The sequence below is a fragment of the Cucurbita pepo genome, chromosome 11 (assembly GCF_057944985.1).
Source record: "Cucurbita pepo subsp. pepo isolate OVF chromosome 11, ASM5794498v1, whole genome shotgun sequence".
Classification (NCBI taxonomy): Eukaryota; Viridiplantae; Streptophyta; class Magnoliopsida; order Cucurbitales; family Cucurbitaceae; genus Cucurbita; species Cucurbita pepo.
Window position 1 is genome coordinate 5498636 of NC_141808.1, and position 12631 is coordinate 5511266.

The window sequence follows — 12631 nt, forward strand, 5'->3', positions numbered from 1 at the left end:
AGAAACTTCAAACGAATTCATTGACAAAAGGAACAAGAACCGCCTAAGGAGGTAGAGGGAACCCTGCCCAAACACTGCATGGTGGCCCAAATCGAAGATGGAGGCCTATTTTCTGCAAGAGACCGCATAAAGATCCAAAAAACACAGCTGAAGGGGAGCTTGATCAATCTAAGTGTACTCCGCGTAACGTTTCACAAGCAACCCAACAACTTCATTCATCTGGAACAATTGAGAAAACCACCGATAAAATTCTATACATTTATATGTCACAAATGAAAATTGATAGTGAATGAACTTGATTCTAGAGCGGATTCTAAAAAATAGATTACAAATTCTCTAGAGCTGATTCTGAAAAATATACCGCAAGTGAGCCCAATAGAATATATTAACAACACATGTGAAGAATTGAGAGAAAATTGGATCAAGGGTTTATCCGTTAAAATTGGAAATGGACAGGCCGACTGACCAATTGGGCATGGACGGGCCTCGACTGCCAATATTGCTTTAAAATGACTAAAGAAATTTTTTTCCATCACATCTTTGTAATATATTTTTGATACACCTAATAATAATAAAATAAAAGTTTTTTTGATACACCTAATAATAATAAAATAAAAAATCTTCATTCTCGTTAATATATTTCTCTAGTGAAGAAGAGTAAAAATTGTGAGATAGGAATAAAAGTAAAAAAAGTAAAAGAAGTAGTACGATAGAGTTTGAAAACTAATATATATACATATATATATATATATTAAATTTTGATAAATTCTTCGAGGATAATTTTTGGTGTGTTCATTAGTTGAAAATTGTGGGATGTACATCTATCTAGTACAGAAATTTAACAAGGAATTATGTTCAACAAAACCAGTCCTCCATCATTTAAGGTAAAACTAATTATAGGGCCTGCCTTAAACAACACACTTATTTTTTAACGAATTTAGCTAATTTGAATTGGTTATTTTTGTGTTTGTATATAAGGAGAGTGTGAGTTGGGAATGCATTCAAATCAATTCTTATGTCTTAGAAGTTTGGAAATTTGAACCAAAAGAAAAAGGTAGAAGAGGAGACGAGAACTAGAAAGGATGGGATTGATATCAAATTTTATGGCATTAATACCACTGTTGCTATTGTTGGTGTCTAATGCTATCGTTGATGCTACTAGCGGTGTTTTTGATATTACGACATTTGGTGCCAAACCTAATGCTGATGCTACTCAAGTACGTGTACATTTGTTTGAGTTGATAAACCAAAATTTTGTTTTGTACGAAATATTTTTCTCAAATGAAATGGTTGAATTCACAGGCTTTAGCAGATGCATGGAAGGAAGCATGTGCTTCGGCTACTCCAAGTAAAGTATTGGTTCCAAAAGGAACTTATCAATTAGGAGAATCGAGGCTCAAAGGTCCATGTAAAAGTCCTATTGAGCTTCTAGTTGAAGGAACATTACAAGCTTCTCCTACCGACACGGAAGGAGATGGGTTGCTTGTTATGGAATACGTCGATCATTTGACATTGGCTGGTACTGGAGTTTTCGATGGCCAAGGAAAAGCTGGTTGGGAAAAGAATGATTGCCACCTGAAGAAAGAATGCAAAAAGCTTCCCATGGTAAATGCTCCTGCTACTTTAATTATAAAGAGAACTCATAATTTGGGTTAGCATTATATGCTTTAACATGGGAGTGTTTTTTCTTTGTTTGTTTAAAATGGGCAGAATTTGAAGTTCAATTTCATCACAAATTCGATAGTGAAGGACATAACTTCGTTGGATAGCAAGAATTTTCATATCAATGTTTTGGCCGGCAAGAATCTTACCTTCGATCACCTGAAAATTACTGCACCACACAATAGTCCCAACACCGATGGAATTCACTTGGGCGATTCAGAAGACGTTTTCATTCTCAATACCGCAATCGCAACGGGAGATGATTGTATATCTGTAGGATACACTAACAGAAAAATAACCATTAGCGATGTTACTTGCGGACCGGGACATGGCATTAGCATAGGCAGCTTGGGCAAGTATAAAACTGAAAAAGAAGTGGTAGGAGTTACCGTGAAGAAATGCAAATTAATCGGTACTACAAATGGTGTCAGGATCAAATCATGGCCAGATTCTGCCGTCTCATACCCAGCCTCTGACATGCATTTTGAAGATATTGAAATGGATAATGTTGCTAACCCTATCATCATAGATCAAGAATATTGTCCATGGAATCAATGCAACCGAAAGGTGTGTATTACAATCGAACCTCCTTGGTTTCCAACTTATTATCTTTTGAACAAGTATTAATATATGTTTATTTTGAACATCCCAGGTTCCATCAGCAATTAAGATTAGCAAAGTTAGTTTCAAGAACATCAGGGGCACATCTTCAACTCCGGTTGCCGTCAAACTTGTATGCAGTAAAAGTAATCCATGTGAGGATGTGGAAATTGCTGATGTTGACCTCACTTATAGTGGTAAAGAAGGGCCAATTGTGTCTGAGTGTGCAAATGTGAAACCGACCATTTCTGGAAAGCAGAACCCTCCCATCTGTGCTGAACCAGCGCCACCTGAGACCACTCCATCAACTGATTGAACAATCTTTTAACGCCGACAAATGTTTCAAACCATTCTTCCTATCATTTTTATTTTAGCCTTCAAAATTAGGTTTACAGCATGCCATGATGTTGGGCATGTTTTCAATAATTGTATTTTTTTACATTTAGGAGAAATAATACTTGACGATTCTACTGTAGCAAAGTCTGCTACCACATATATGACATAATTGTTTAAAATTTAATTGAATTATGTCTGAAAAATTGCTTTTCAAGCAAACTTCAAATGGTAATACTCAAAGATCACTTAACTATCTGAAAAGTTAGGAGAGAATTAATTAGGTGCAAAGGACAAGAAAAGTTAGGAGAGAATTAATTAGGTGCAAAGGACTTACATTGCTGTAAAGGAGGAGAAGAAGATCATGAGTTTAGTATCATACTATTTGTGGAGCTTCCTACGAGGGTAAAATTACAAATGGAAAGAATTTATATCTAATAAATAATTTTAAAAACACCACAACAGATATTTATTAAAATTTCAAAATCTATTATATAAAATGTACAATTTATTAAAAAAAAAAAAAAATTAAGGAGGAAGGCTTCATTTATAATTTAATTCATTCAAAATAAATCATCATTGGAATTAACTTAGAAAACAATGGCAAAAAAATTGGAACAAAAATATCATTTGATTTTGATCCTTCAAAAAAGAAATAAACAAAGTTTCATCGTTGACCGAGAGCTAACGATTGAAACTTTGGGCTATCTGGACACATACTTCTTGAAATGATTCTTTGGGCTATCTGGACACATACTTCCTGAAATGATTCAGGTGTAGCAATCAACCATTCTAGAAAGATCTTAAAGATTCTAAGGTCAAGAGTAATATGACGCAATATGCATAGATATGAAAATATTATTACTCAACGAAAGAATACAGATTTAAGAATCAGAAAAAGGATAACAAGATACTAAATAATATCTACCAAGAAAATATAAACTAACTAAATCCTGATAATAAAATAAAATATACTACTATTCAAACTATTATATTTCCTAACTATTATATTCTGGAAGATTACGAATATCATATATTCCATAACTAATTCAAACTAAAATAAGTTGCACTAAATTGTGACAGCTGCGTTAACACGTTCTCTGGAATAAAATCTACGAAGAATTTCTTCCAGTGAGGCTTGCGTATGGACTTCTTAGGCATGCCACCACCTGAATAAGACATTGACAGATCATGTTGAATGATTTTCTTCTTAATAAATTTCTTATCACAGCGATTCAATCGGGTAATCTTCTGAAAAGATCTAATTTTGAGAGCATTTGACAGTTCCGGTCTCAAAACAGTCTTCTCTCCAATGGTCTTAAACTTTGAGGCTTCAACAACTATAAAAGCTCCTTCACCATTTGAGTTCACGTAAAGTCCATCCAAAATATACAAAGCATCTACATGGCCAAGCTTCAAGTCGATTGCCTTCTGAAACACCTCAATTTCTCGCTCATCTTCCCTCCTTGCATGCAAAGCGGATGCCAAATCACAGTGAGCATCAACATAATCTGATTTCATGAATATGACCTCTTTCAAGGCCTTAACGGCAGGATCCAAATTACTGATATGACCCTCTAATAATTGAATCTGAGCTTTTGATTGCTCCAATTCTAATGATAAAGAGTAATAATTCATCTCAACTTGTGCAGACTCAGCATACTCCATACACCGGTGAATTACATCACGGGCAGACTGCAAAAGCTCTTGATCTTCTGATCCTTTTTTACCGGTCAATATATTTGCAAGAGCTTTATATCCTTGGTCAAGGTCCAAGGCATTCTTACTATGATCACCAAGGGCATGCTTTAGCTTCTGAGCAAGGGACTCATCTTCTTCAGCTACCCAACCATCATGCTCATCATAAGCACCGTCACCATTGTCACTAGATGCATAGTCCTGACTTAAGAGGGTATCAAATCGATCATCCAAAAGCTGTCGAGTTCGTGGCTTATCAACATCATCCTCCACATGGTCAACATCTGCACCCTCAAAAATGTCATCGTCAGAAGATTTGTTATTAACAATATCCTGGCTTCCTGTCGCCTTCTCAGAATCCTTAGCCACACTAAACTTATTATCCATTGAACCATCCTCTCCTTCTTCACATAAATTTACCTGAACTACGAAATCCTCCTCCAAGTCCTCAACATCAGAACCAAATCGTGATAAATCATCATCATCAAGCAGTGCAGCTATTTCTAGGTCAGACTGGGGCGGAGCATCAGTAGCCGAATCCTGCAAATTGGTAGTTTGATCTAAATTCTCCAAGATGAGAAAATCGTCAGCCTCAGAGGGGAGGTAAAGACCGTCAAGATCGTCAAACGTTAGCTCGACAACTTCATTTTCGTCGAATCTCAAATCCAAGGCCGTGGAGTAAACAAAAGGGTCATCAGGGGCAATAGAATTGAAATCGGAGAAAAAGAGAGAGTCCAGATGCGAAATTTGGAGAGAATCAAACTCAGAAGCGTAAGTAGTGGAATTAGAATTTTGATCATCTGTAGAGACATCATCTTGATATACGGCTGAAGTCACGTGTGTTGGCTGGTCAAGAACCTCAGTGGTTAAGCAATATTCCCAAATTGGATCTGGAGAACTTTTATTTTCATGTACCGCATTTGCTTCTGATTCCTGCATCTTGACTCGGCAATTTGGTTTAATATGGCCTGGCTTTCCACAATGATCACACACCACTTTCGCCTGACAATCTCGTTTAAAGTGGCCTGGTTTTCCACACCTGTAACAAGCTTTAAATGGCTTCTTTGACGACTCGTCACTTCTGAATTGATTCTCATTGCTAGATGAAGGCCTTCAGTGAAAATTCTGTCTCCTCTGATCTTTGACATACAACACACCTTCTAACTTTGGGGAAAACTCGTTGCTCCTAGTCATTTGCTTAATCAAGGCTTCCTGATTGGAAAGAAGATTCTCCAATTCGATTACCGTAGGTTGATTTGCCCACCCTTGTATTGAGGAAACAAAGGGCATAAACTCTTTTCGTAATCCACGAATAAGATAACGCCGTAATCGAGCCTCACTCACTGGCTTCTCAGCATCTAATTCTGAAATTTCAGAACACAGATTTTTCACTTTCAAAAAATATTCTTCAATAGAAAAATTACCTTGAGTTACCATAGCTAGTTCATTCTCTAGAAATTGCAGTCGAGCGGTATTTTTCTTAGTGAACAACTTTTGAAGTGTATCCCATATTTGCTTTGGTGACTTTAAATCACGAACATGATCAATATACTCCTTGCTAATCAAAGTTCGCAAGGTAAATAAGGCTTTTCCGCACTTGATCTTCCATTGTTGACGTAATTTGCATTTTGTGGAGTATGGGCTAGAATTTGTGTGTCATCACCTTCAATTAAATCCCATAAATCTTGACCTTGTAGATAAGCTTCCATGCATAACTTCCAATAACTATAGTTATTGCCAACCAGCTTTTCCATAGCTACACCCATAGAAGCACTCCCACTATTCATCTCGTTGAGTAATAATATTAAACCGTACCAACTTGGCTCGGATACCAACTGACGCAATATCTACCACTCAAAAGTGTGCATAGATATGAAAATATTATTACTAAAAAAGAATACACGCAGGATGTTGAATTGCAGGAAATACATACTAATGAGCAAGTTGCAGACATATTTACTAAGGCACTTGCCAAAGTGAAGTTTGAAGTTTTTCGTAGAAGCTCTCGTAGTTATTGAGAAATAAGCTTGCACTAAGGGAGCTGATTACGATATCTAAGATATATTTCCTAACTATTATATTCTGGAAGACTACGAATATCATATATTCCATAACTAATTCAAACTAAAATAAGTTGCACTAAATTGTGACATAATAAAGGAAAATAAAACAATTTTAGAAAGAGTTCAAATATTTATTCAAAGTTCCATTGTTGACCGAGAGCTAACGATTGAGACTTTTGGGCTATCTGGACACATACTTCGTGAAATGATTCAGGTGTAGCAATCAACCATTCTAGAAAGATCTTAAAGATTCTAAGGTCAAGAGTAATAAAGGAAAATAAAACAATTCTAGAAAGAGTTCAAATATTTATTCAAAGTTCCATTGTTGACCGAGAGCTAACGATTGAGACTTTTGGGCTATCTGGACACATACTTCGTGAGAGGTAACGATTGAGACTTTGGACTATCTGGACACATACTCCGTGAAATAGTTCAGGTGTAGCAATCAGCAAGTCTAGAAAGATCTTAAAGATTTGAGGACAAGAGTAATAAAGGAAAATGACAAGAGTAATAACGGAAAATAAAACAATTCTAGAAAGAGTTCAAATATTTATTACTGTTATAACATCTACTGTTGGATTAAAAAAAAAAGAAGCGTAGGCCTCAGACAATTTGGCTACGAAAAGACGAGTTATTAATCCCCTATTATTGCTATGATATAAGGGATAACAAAAAAAAAATCTTTCTTTGATTTGAACTCAATCCATAAAAAATAAATCCTTCCATTCTCATATAAAAAGAGAAGAGAAGAAATCCTACTTTCATACATTATCTTAATGAAATTATATGTAATGATCAATAAATAAAGTTTAATTGGATCTATAAACGTATAAAATTTTTGTAAACATATCAAAATTTTGCTGGGTTTGAAAGGGAAAAGTACAAAATTTTGCTGGGAGGAGAAAGGGAAAAGTACTTTGGTTCTAATTCAGCCTCCATTGATAGTACTCCCCTGTTGAAAATGTCAGCTTCTGTAACGCCCGAAGAAAAAAAAAAAAAATTGGTTACAATAGGGGCAAACTAGTCATTTCGCCCTTATAAGTTGAGGGGTTTGTTTTGGCTGAGTTAAAATGGGGAAAAGAGAAAGAAGAGGGAAAGAAGATTAGGGTTTTGAGGAAGGGGAGGAGATCGGATCAGAACCGACGCCGGAGAACCGAGCCCCAATCTAAACCGTTGAATAGCTCGAGGCAAGGTGCTCTCACGAATCGCACCTTCCTATTTCGACAAAACGTTCAAGAACTTCAGGTTAGTCCACGAGTATCTACATTGAGAAGTCATCAAAATTTTCGTGTGCTAGCAACGTTTTGTGTTGATCCTTGGACTCTTACCCCCAACAGCGCTATCTGGTTAAGTTCCGAAGTGAAGGCGGCCAAGATCGGCGTTCAAATCGGAGTTTAAAGATAACGTGATTTTCGGTAAGAACTTGTGTTTTTCTCCGAATTTGAACTCAAATAATAAGATCTGTGATCATCAGAAAAATTTAAGAAAATTCTTTCCAAGGAGTAGAATAGGAGGTCTACAAGTTTCGTGAAGAAACTTTAACGAATCGGATTACGGATTGGAAGATAAAAAAAATCGGGAGAAAATAGATTGAAACGGGAAAGAGACCTGGAAAATGAAGGCAGGAGAGAGGGTGGAGGCCGCCACGCGTCGGACGGCGTGCGGAGGAGAGCGGCGGAACCGGTGACCGACACGTGTCGATCACCGGCTGGTGAGGCGCGTCCCCACCCGGCAGCGGGAACGCGTCAGGCGCGCGGACCCGGCCGGCCCGACCGGCGCTGCACGCGAAGCGCCCGACCCGGCGTCTCTGACCCGCGCCTGCGCGGGGGAGAAGCGCGTAGGGCACGCGCGCGTAGGAAGCGCGCGTAGTGACCTTCCAGGGCGCGTGCGTCGCGCATGGGGGCGCGTGAGGCACCGTTTTTCTTCCCGTTCGGTCTCTGTTTGCTTGTTTTCCGACCCGATTTTGATGCTGACCCTATTATTATGTGAATTAGGACTTGTGAAGAAAATTCCAGAATTGTTGGAATCCATTCCGTCAAGAAAACTCGAACTCGGGAAGGCACGCGTCGACCATGTAAGTAGCCATTTGGACTTCCACAAGCAGTACTTGTAGGAACCGCTAGGAACAAGCATGCATGCTACCACCTATGAAATTAGCTAGCCCGACTTAGCGTCTTATTATAGAAACTGCGAATATAAGATGATTACGGAAAGCTAGATACAAAATGTGTATTAAATCTGTTTTGGTTGAGACTCTGATAATGTATGTATGCATGAGGGGGTTGGGAAACTTGTGAAATCTGCGCTCCGGGTAAAAGACGGACGTTATCTTCCCGTTGCGCATGTTTGATAATTTTGCATGAACTGCTGCGTGTAAACTCTATTGTATGATGATTGCTTGGATTGTCTTTCTGGATGAATAGGAAGAAATTATGAGCTTGATTAGGATGCTTTTGGCTAAATAAGCTAGACGAGACCCTAGATTGGGGGACCTCTAGAATACCGTGCAATTAGACCCGCGAAATGATTACCGGCGGAACCAGAACCCAGAATTCCAAACCCGATAGGTTTGTGACACCAGGCACGAGAGTCCTAGAGAAATACGAATCTAAGTCTAAGGCACCAAGTTCCACCCTAGAAAGAATAATAGGTCACCACGGTAACTGTAGGTAGCCGTTAGGGTTGAGCAGTGAAGATAGTGTCATCAGAACCTCCACTTCCCTCTCTCCTCCGATACCATACCGTCGAGACAGAGCTCCGGTACGGTGATCGTTGAGCTTTGCAGATCCGGATAGGGAAGTGTGACAGGTGCCCAGACCTAGTGGTGATAGCTAAGGGGTCTTCTGAACATGACTCCTGGGCCGTAGAAACCCGTCCCTGAGCGGGGGACGTGGAGCCACTTAGGATAACTCAGTAGCTGACCGGCACATAGGGGGTCGCACCCCGTTTTGTGGATGTATGGTCCCGTGTGAGGGTCGTCAGTTAACCTCCACGGATGATGTTCAGAGAGAGAGTCACGTATTCAGATCCAGCCATACGATCCCCTCAGATTTGCTTATGAGGTCGCGCCTCACCCCAAGACGCTGATCATTTCACTGCATAAGATGGGCAAACCTCTTATGATACAGAAAAGAGTCGTAGCTTAGATCACCCTGCTTAGAAACCCGAGAAAGACCGTGGTTACCTACCAAGATAAGGATGCGAAAAGAGCCTACAAGTAGGCTACTTACTGAGTATTCTTTTATACTCATTCCTTTCTACTCTTTTTTTTTCCAGGCGAGTGAGGCCAGGGATCGAGGCGGGAATGCATGCTGAATCTTAATGCCACAGAGGAGTGTCCCGGGGCGTCTAGGAGTCTGTGCATAATTTTGTTTAGATTTGTCATGCATTGTTTTGTAAACCGCTTACTTACTATTCATATTTGAACACCTTGTTTTGGATTTTAAACCTCCTTCGTAATTGTTAAAGTTTCCTTTTTGTGTAATCTCGTTTCTCTATTGGTTCTTACACGATTTCATTGCATAGTCTGTTGGTCCGGCTCTTAATTTCGAGATTCAAATTTTGGGCTGTGACAGTTTGGTATCAGAGCATGGTTTTAAGGTTCTGTAGACATTAGGTTGTAGAGTCTTGTATCTCTGTGGCTTAAGTTTCGACACGCTCCGCCGCGACCTGGTAAGTTCTCTGATAATTGAGAAATAGGAAGACGTGAGTTATATGTTATGGGATCTAAGACGAGGATTAAAATATTAAGGATGTGCTTCTTTGAATTAGGCACAATGAGAACGCATTTTTGACTCACTTCCCTCTGTTGTCAGATAATGGCGCCTAAGAGAGGAGGAGATTACCTTGGGCCTGGTCCTAGGAGGGGCAGGAGAAGGGTCGAAGAAGACCCAAATCTTCATTTCCTCGAGATGGAGCAACACCCACCTCTAGAGGAGAACCCAGAACTGACTTCGGATGAGGAACAAACGCCGCCACCGGCGCCCGTGTCGAGGCGAGCTAGAAGGAAGGCCGAGCCTCGAGTTATTCTTGAGACTGCTCCTCAGGATCAGGAACCTGAAGAAGCTCCACCAGCGCCAGCACCGATTCCTGTGGTGCCTGCTCAGTCGACGACGACAGTTTCAAGGGATGAGTTTCAGGCTTTCATGAGAGCCACCATGGAGACTCAGGCACAGATGGCTCAGATAATGCAAACTCTAGCGACAAACCAGACCACTGTGCAGGGGACGAGTGATCCGGGCACGACTATAGAGTCCCGTTATTTGAAGGACTTTCAGAGGTATAAACCGCCCACTTTCGACGGGGGTAAGATGGACCCAGTTGCAGCTGAGGTTTGGCTGGAGGCTGTAGAGACAGCTTTTATATACATGAAATGTCCTCCTGAATATCAAGTTCATTGTGGGACTTACATGCTGAAGGGCGAAGCCCATTTTTGGTGGAAAGGTGCACAGAGGGCCATTACACCAGAGGAAGGGTATATTTCTTGGAATCAGTTCAAGGAAGCCTACCTATGTAAATATTACCCAGTGGTTGCCCGACACAAGTGTCAGACAGCATTCCTAGAACTGAAACAGGGGGACAAAACTGTTGAGGATTATGATCTGGAGTTTAATAAACTGGCAAGGTTCTGCCCTGAGTATGTCAGTAACGAGAAGATGAAAATTGATCGTTTTATCGCTGGTCTCCGGATAGAGCTTCAGGGTCCAGTTTTGGTACAAACAACTTCAGATTATGCTGTAGCCTTGAGAGTGGCAACAGTGATGGATATGCCACGGCAGGTGGCAAAGCAAAATGTGCCAGTGGTGACCACTCAGAATGCCTTTGGCCAACGAAGAAGGCCTAACAGAAACTCTTTTAGATCTGACAGACAGCCTCGAGGACGTTTTGAACGTCGGGGTAGAGCCCCAGAGTATAACAGACCTGAATGCCCTAATTGTAGGAAATATCACGAGGGAGAGTGTTTTGCTGGAACAGGAGGATGCTTTGGTTGTGGCAAGCCAGGCAATCGCATAGCTGACTGCCCTCATAAGAGAAATCATGAGGGAAACAGACCTGTTGGACAGTATCAGAGGGGTCGTGGAGCCACACAGCAAGCTCGAGCTGTGGTCCACGCTATCACGACTAGGAAAGCAGAAGAGACTGACACAGTGGTGACAGGTACACTACCTATCCTTGATCACCTAGCATTTACGTTATTTGATTCAGGTACTACCCACTCATTTATTTCTGAGGGGTTTGTGAAATCTGCAAACCTAGAATTAGAACCCCTAGAGATTCCTCTTACTGTGTCTACACCAGCAAATGAAGCAACTAAATGCTTGACTGCTACCCATAGGGTTAGGGGTGGTAGTGTGATAGTTGCAGGGCGAAAACTTGTAGCATCCTTGATTGTTTTGTGTATGCAAGACTTCGACGTGATCCTAGGGATGGATTGGTTGGGCGAGAATCGAGCCCTCATCGATTGCGAAGCAAGAAAGGTAACCTTTAGGCCCCTGATAGGAGAGAACTTTGAATTCAAAGGGGATATATCCAGAAGCACCCCTAGGGTCATCACGGCGTTGAAGGCTAGAAAAATGTTGAATCAGGGAGCCTGGGCAATTCTGGCTAGTGTGACAAAAGTCAATAAGACTAGTCTAAAGGTATCCTCTGTTCCTGTGGTTGGGGAATTTGAGGATGTATTTCCAGAAGAGCTCCCAGGGTTGCCCCCTAATCGAGAGGTAGATTTTGTTATTGACCTCGAACCAGGGACAACACCGATATCCAAAGCGCCATATAGAATGGCACCTGCAGAGCTTAAGGAGCTAAAGATACAGTTACAAGAACTTTTGGACAAGGGATTCATACGGCCTAGCGTCTCACCTTGGGGAGCCCCGATGCTATTTGTTAAGAAGAAAGATGGAACTATGCGATTATGTATAGATTATAGAGAATTAAACAAAGTCACAATCAAGAATAAATATCCTCTCCCAAGGATAGATGACCTGTTTGACCAATTGCAGGGTGCAACGGTGTTCTCTAAGATCGATCTGCGATCAGGATATCACCAGATGAGAATCAGAGAGGAAGACATACCTAAAACAGCTTTTAGAAGTCGCTATGGACATTATGAGTTCATAGTCATGTCTTTTGGATTAACCAACGCTCCTGCAGTGTTTATGGAGTTGATGAACCGAGTGTTTAAGGAATTCTTAGACACCTTCGTGATTGTGTTCATTGACGACATCTTGGTGTATTCTAAGTCTGAAATGGAGCACGAGGAACACCTGAGGAGGGTC

The 12631-nt window shown here is 40.5% G+C and overlaps 1 protein-coding gene across 1 annotated transcript; it reads left to right on the forward strand.

Annotated features, from left to right (window-relative positions):
* Positions 1 to 1072: 1072 nt before the first annotated feature.
* Positions 1073 to 2730, forward strand: LOC111804939 (exopolygalacturonase). The gene is made up of 4 exons (XM_023689774.2): positions 1073 to 1217; positions 1303 to 1605; positions 1711 to 2229; positions 2315 to 2730. Exons 1-4 carry the CDS (start codon positions 1083 to 1085, stop codon positions 2576 to 2578), a joined length of 1221 nt encoding a protein of 406 aa, XP_023545542.2. The 5' UTR covers positions 1073 to 1082; the 3' UTR covers positions 2579 to 2730.
* The last annotated feature ends 9901 nt before the right edge of the window (positions 2731 to 12631 follow it).

What these genes read in the sequence shown, in the direction of transcription:
- LOC111804939 (XM_023689774.2), top strand. Translation starts at nt 1,083, where the DNA reads ATGGGATTGATATCAAATTTTATGGCATTAATACCACTGTTGCTATTG. An exon ending in AATGCAAAAAGCTTCCCATG is followed by an intron (nt 1,606 to 1,710) that starts GTAAATGCTCCT and finishes TAAAATGGGCAG; the next exon opens with AATTTGAAGTTCAATTTCAT. An exon ending in GGAATCAATGCAACCGAAAG is followed by an intron (nt 2,230 to 2,314) that starts GTGTGTATTACA and finishes TGAACATCCCAG; the next exon opens with GTTCCATCAGCAATTAAGAT.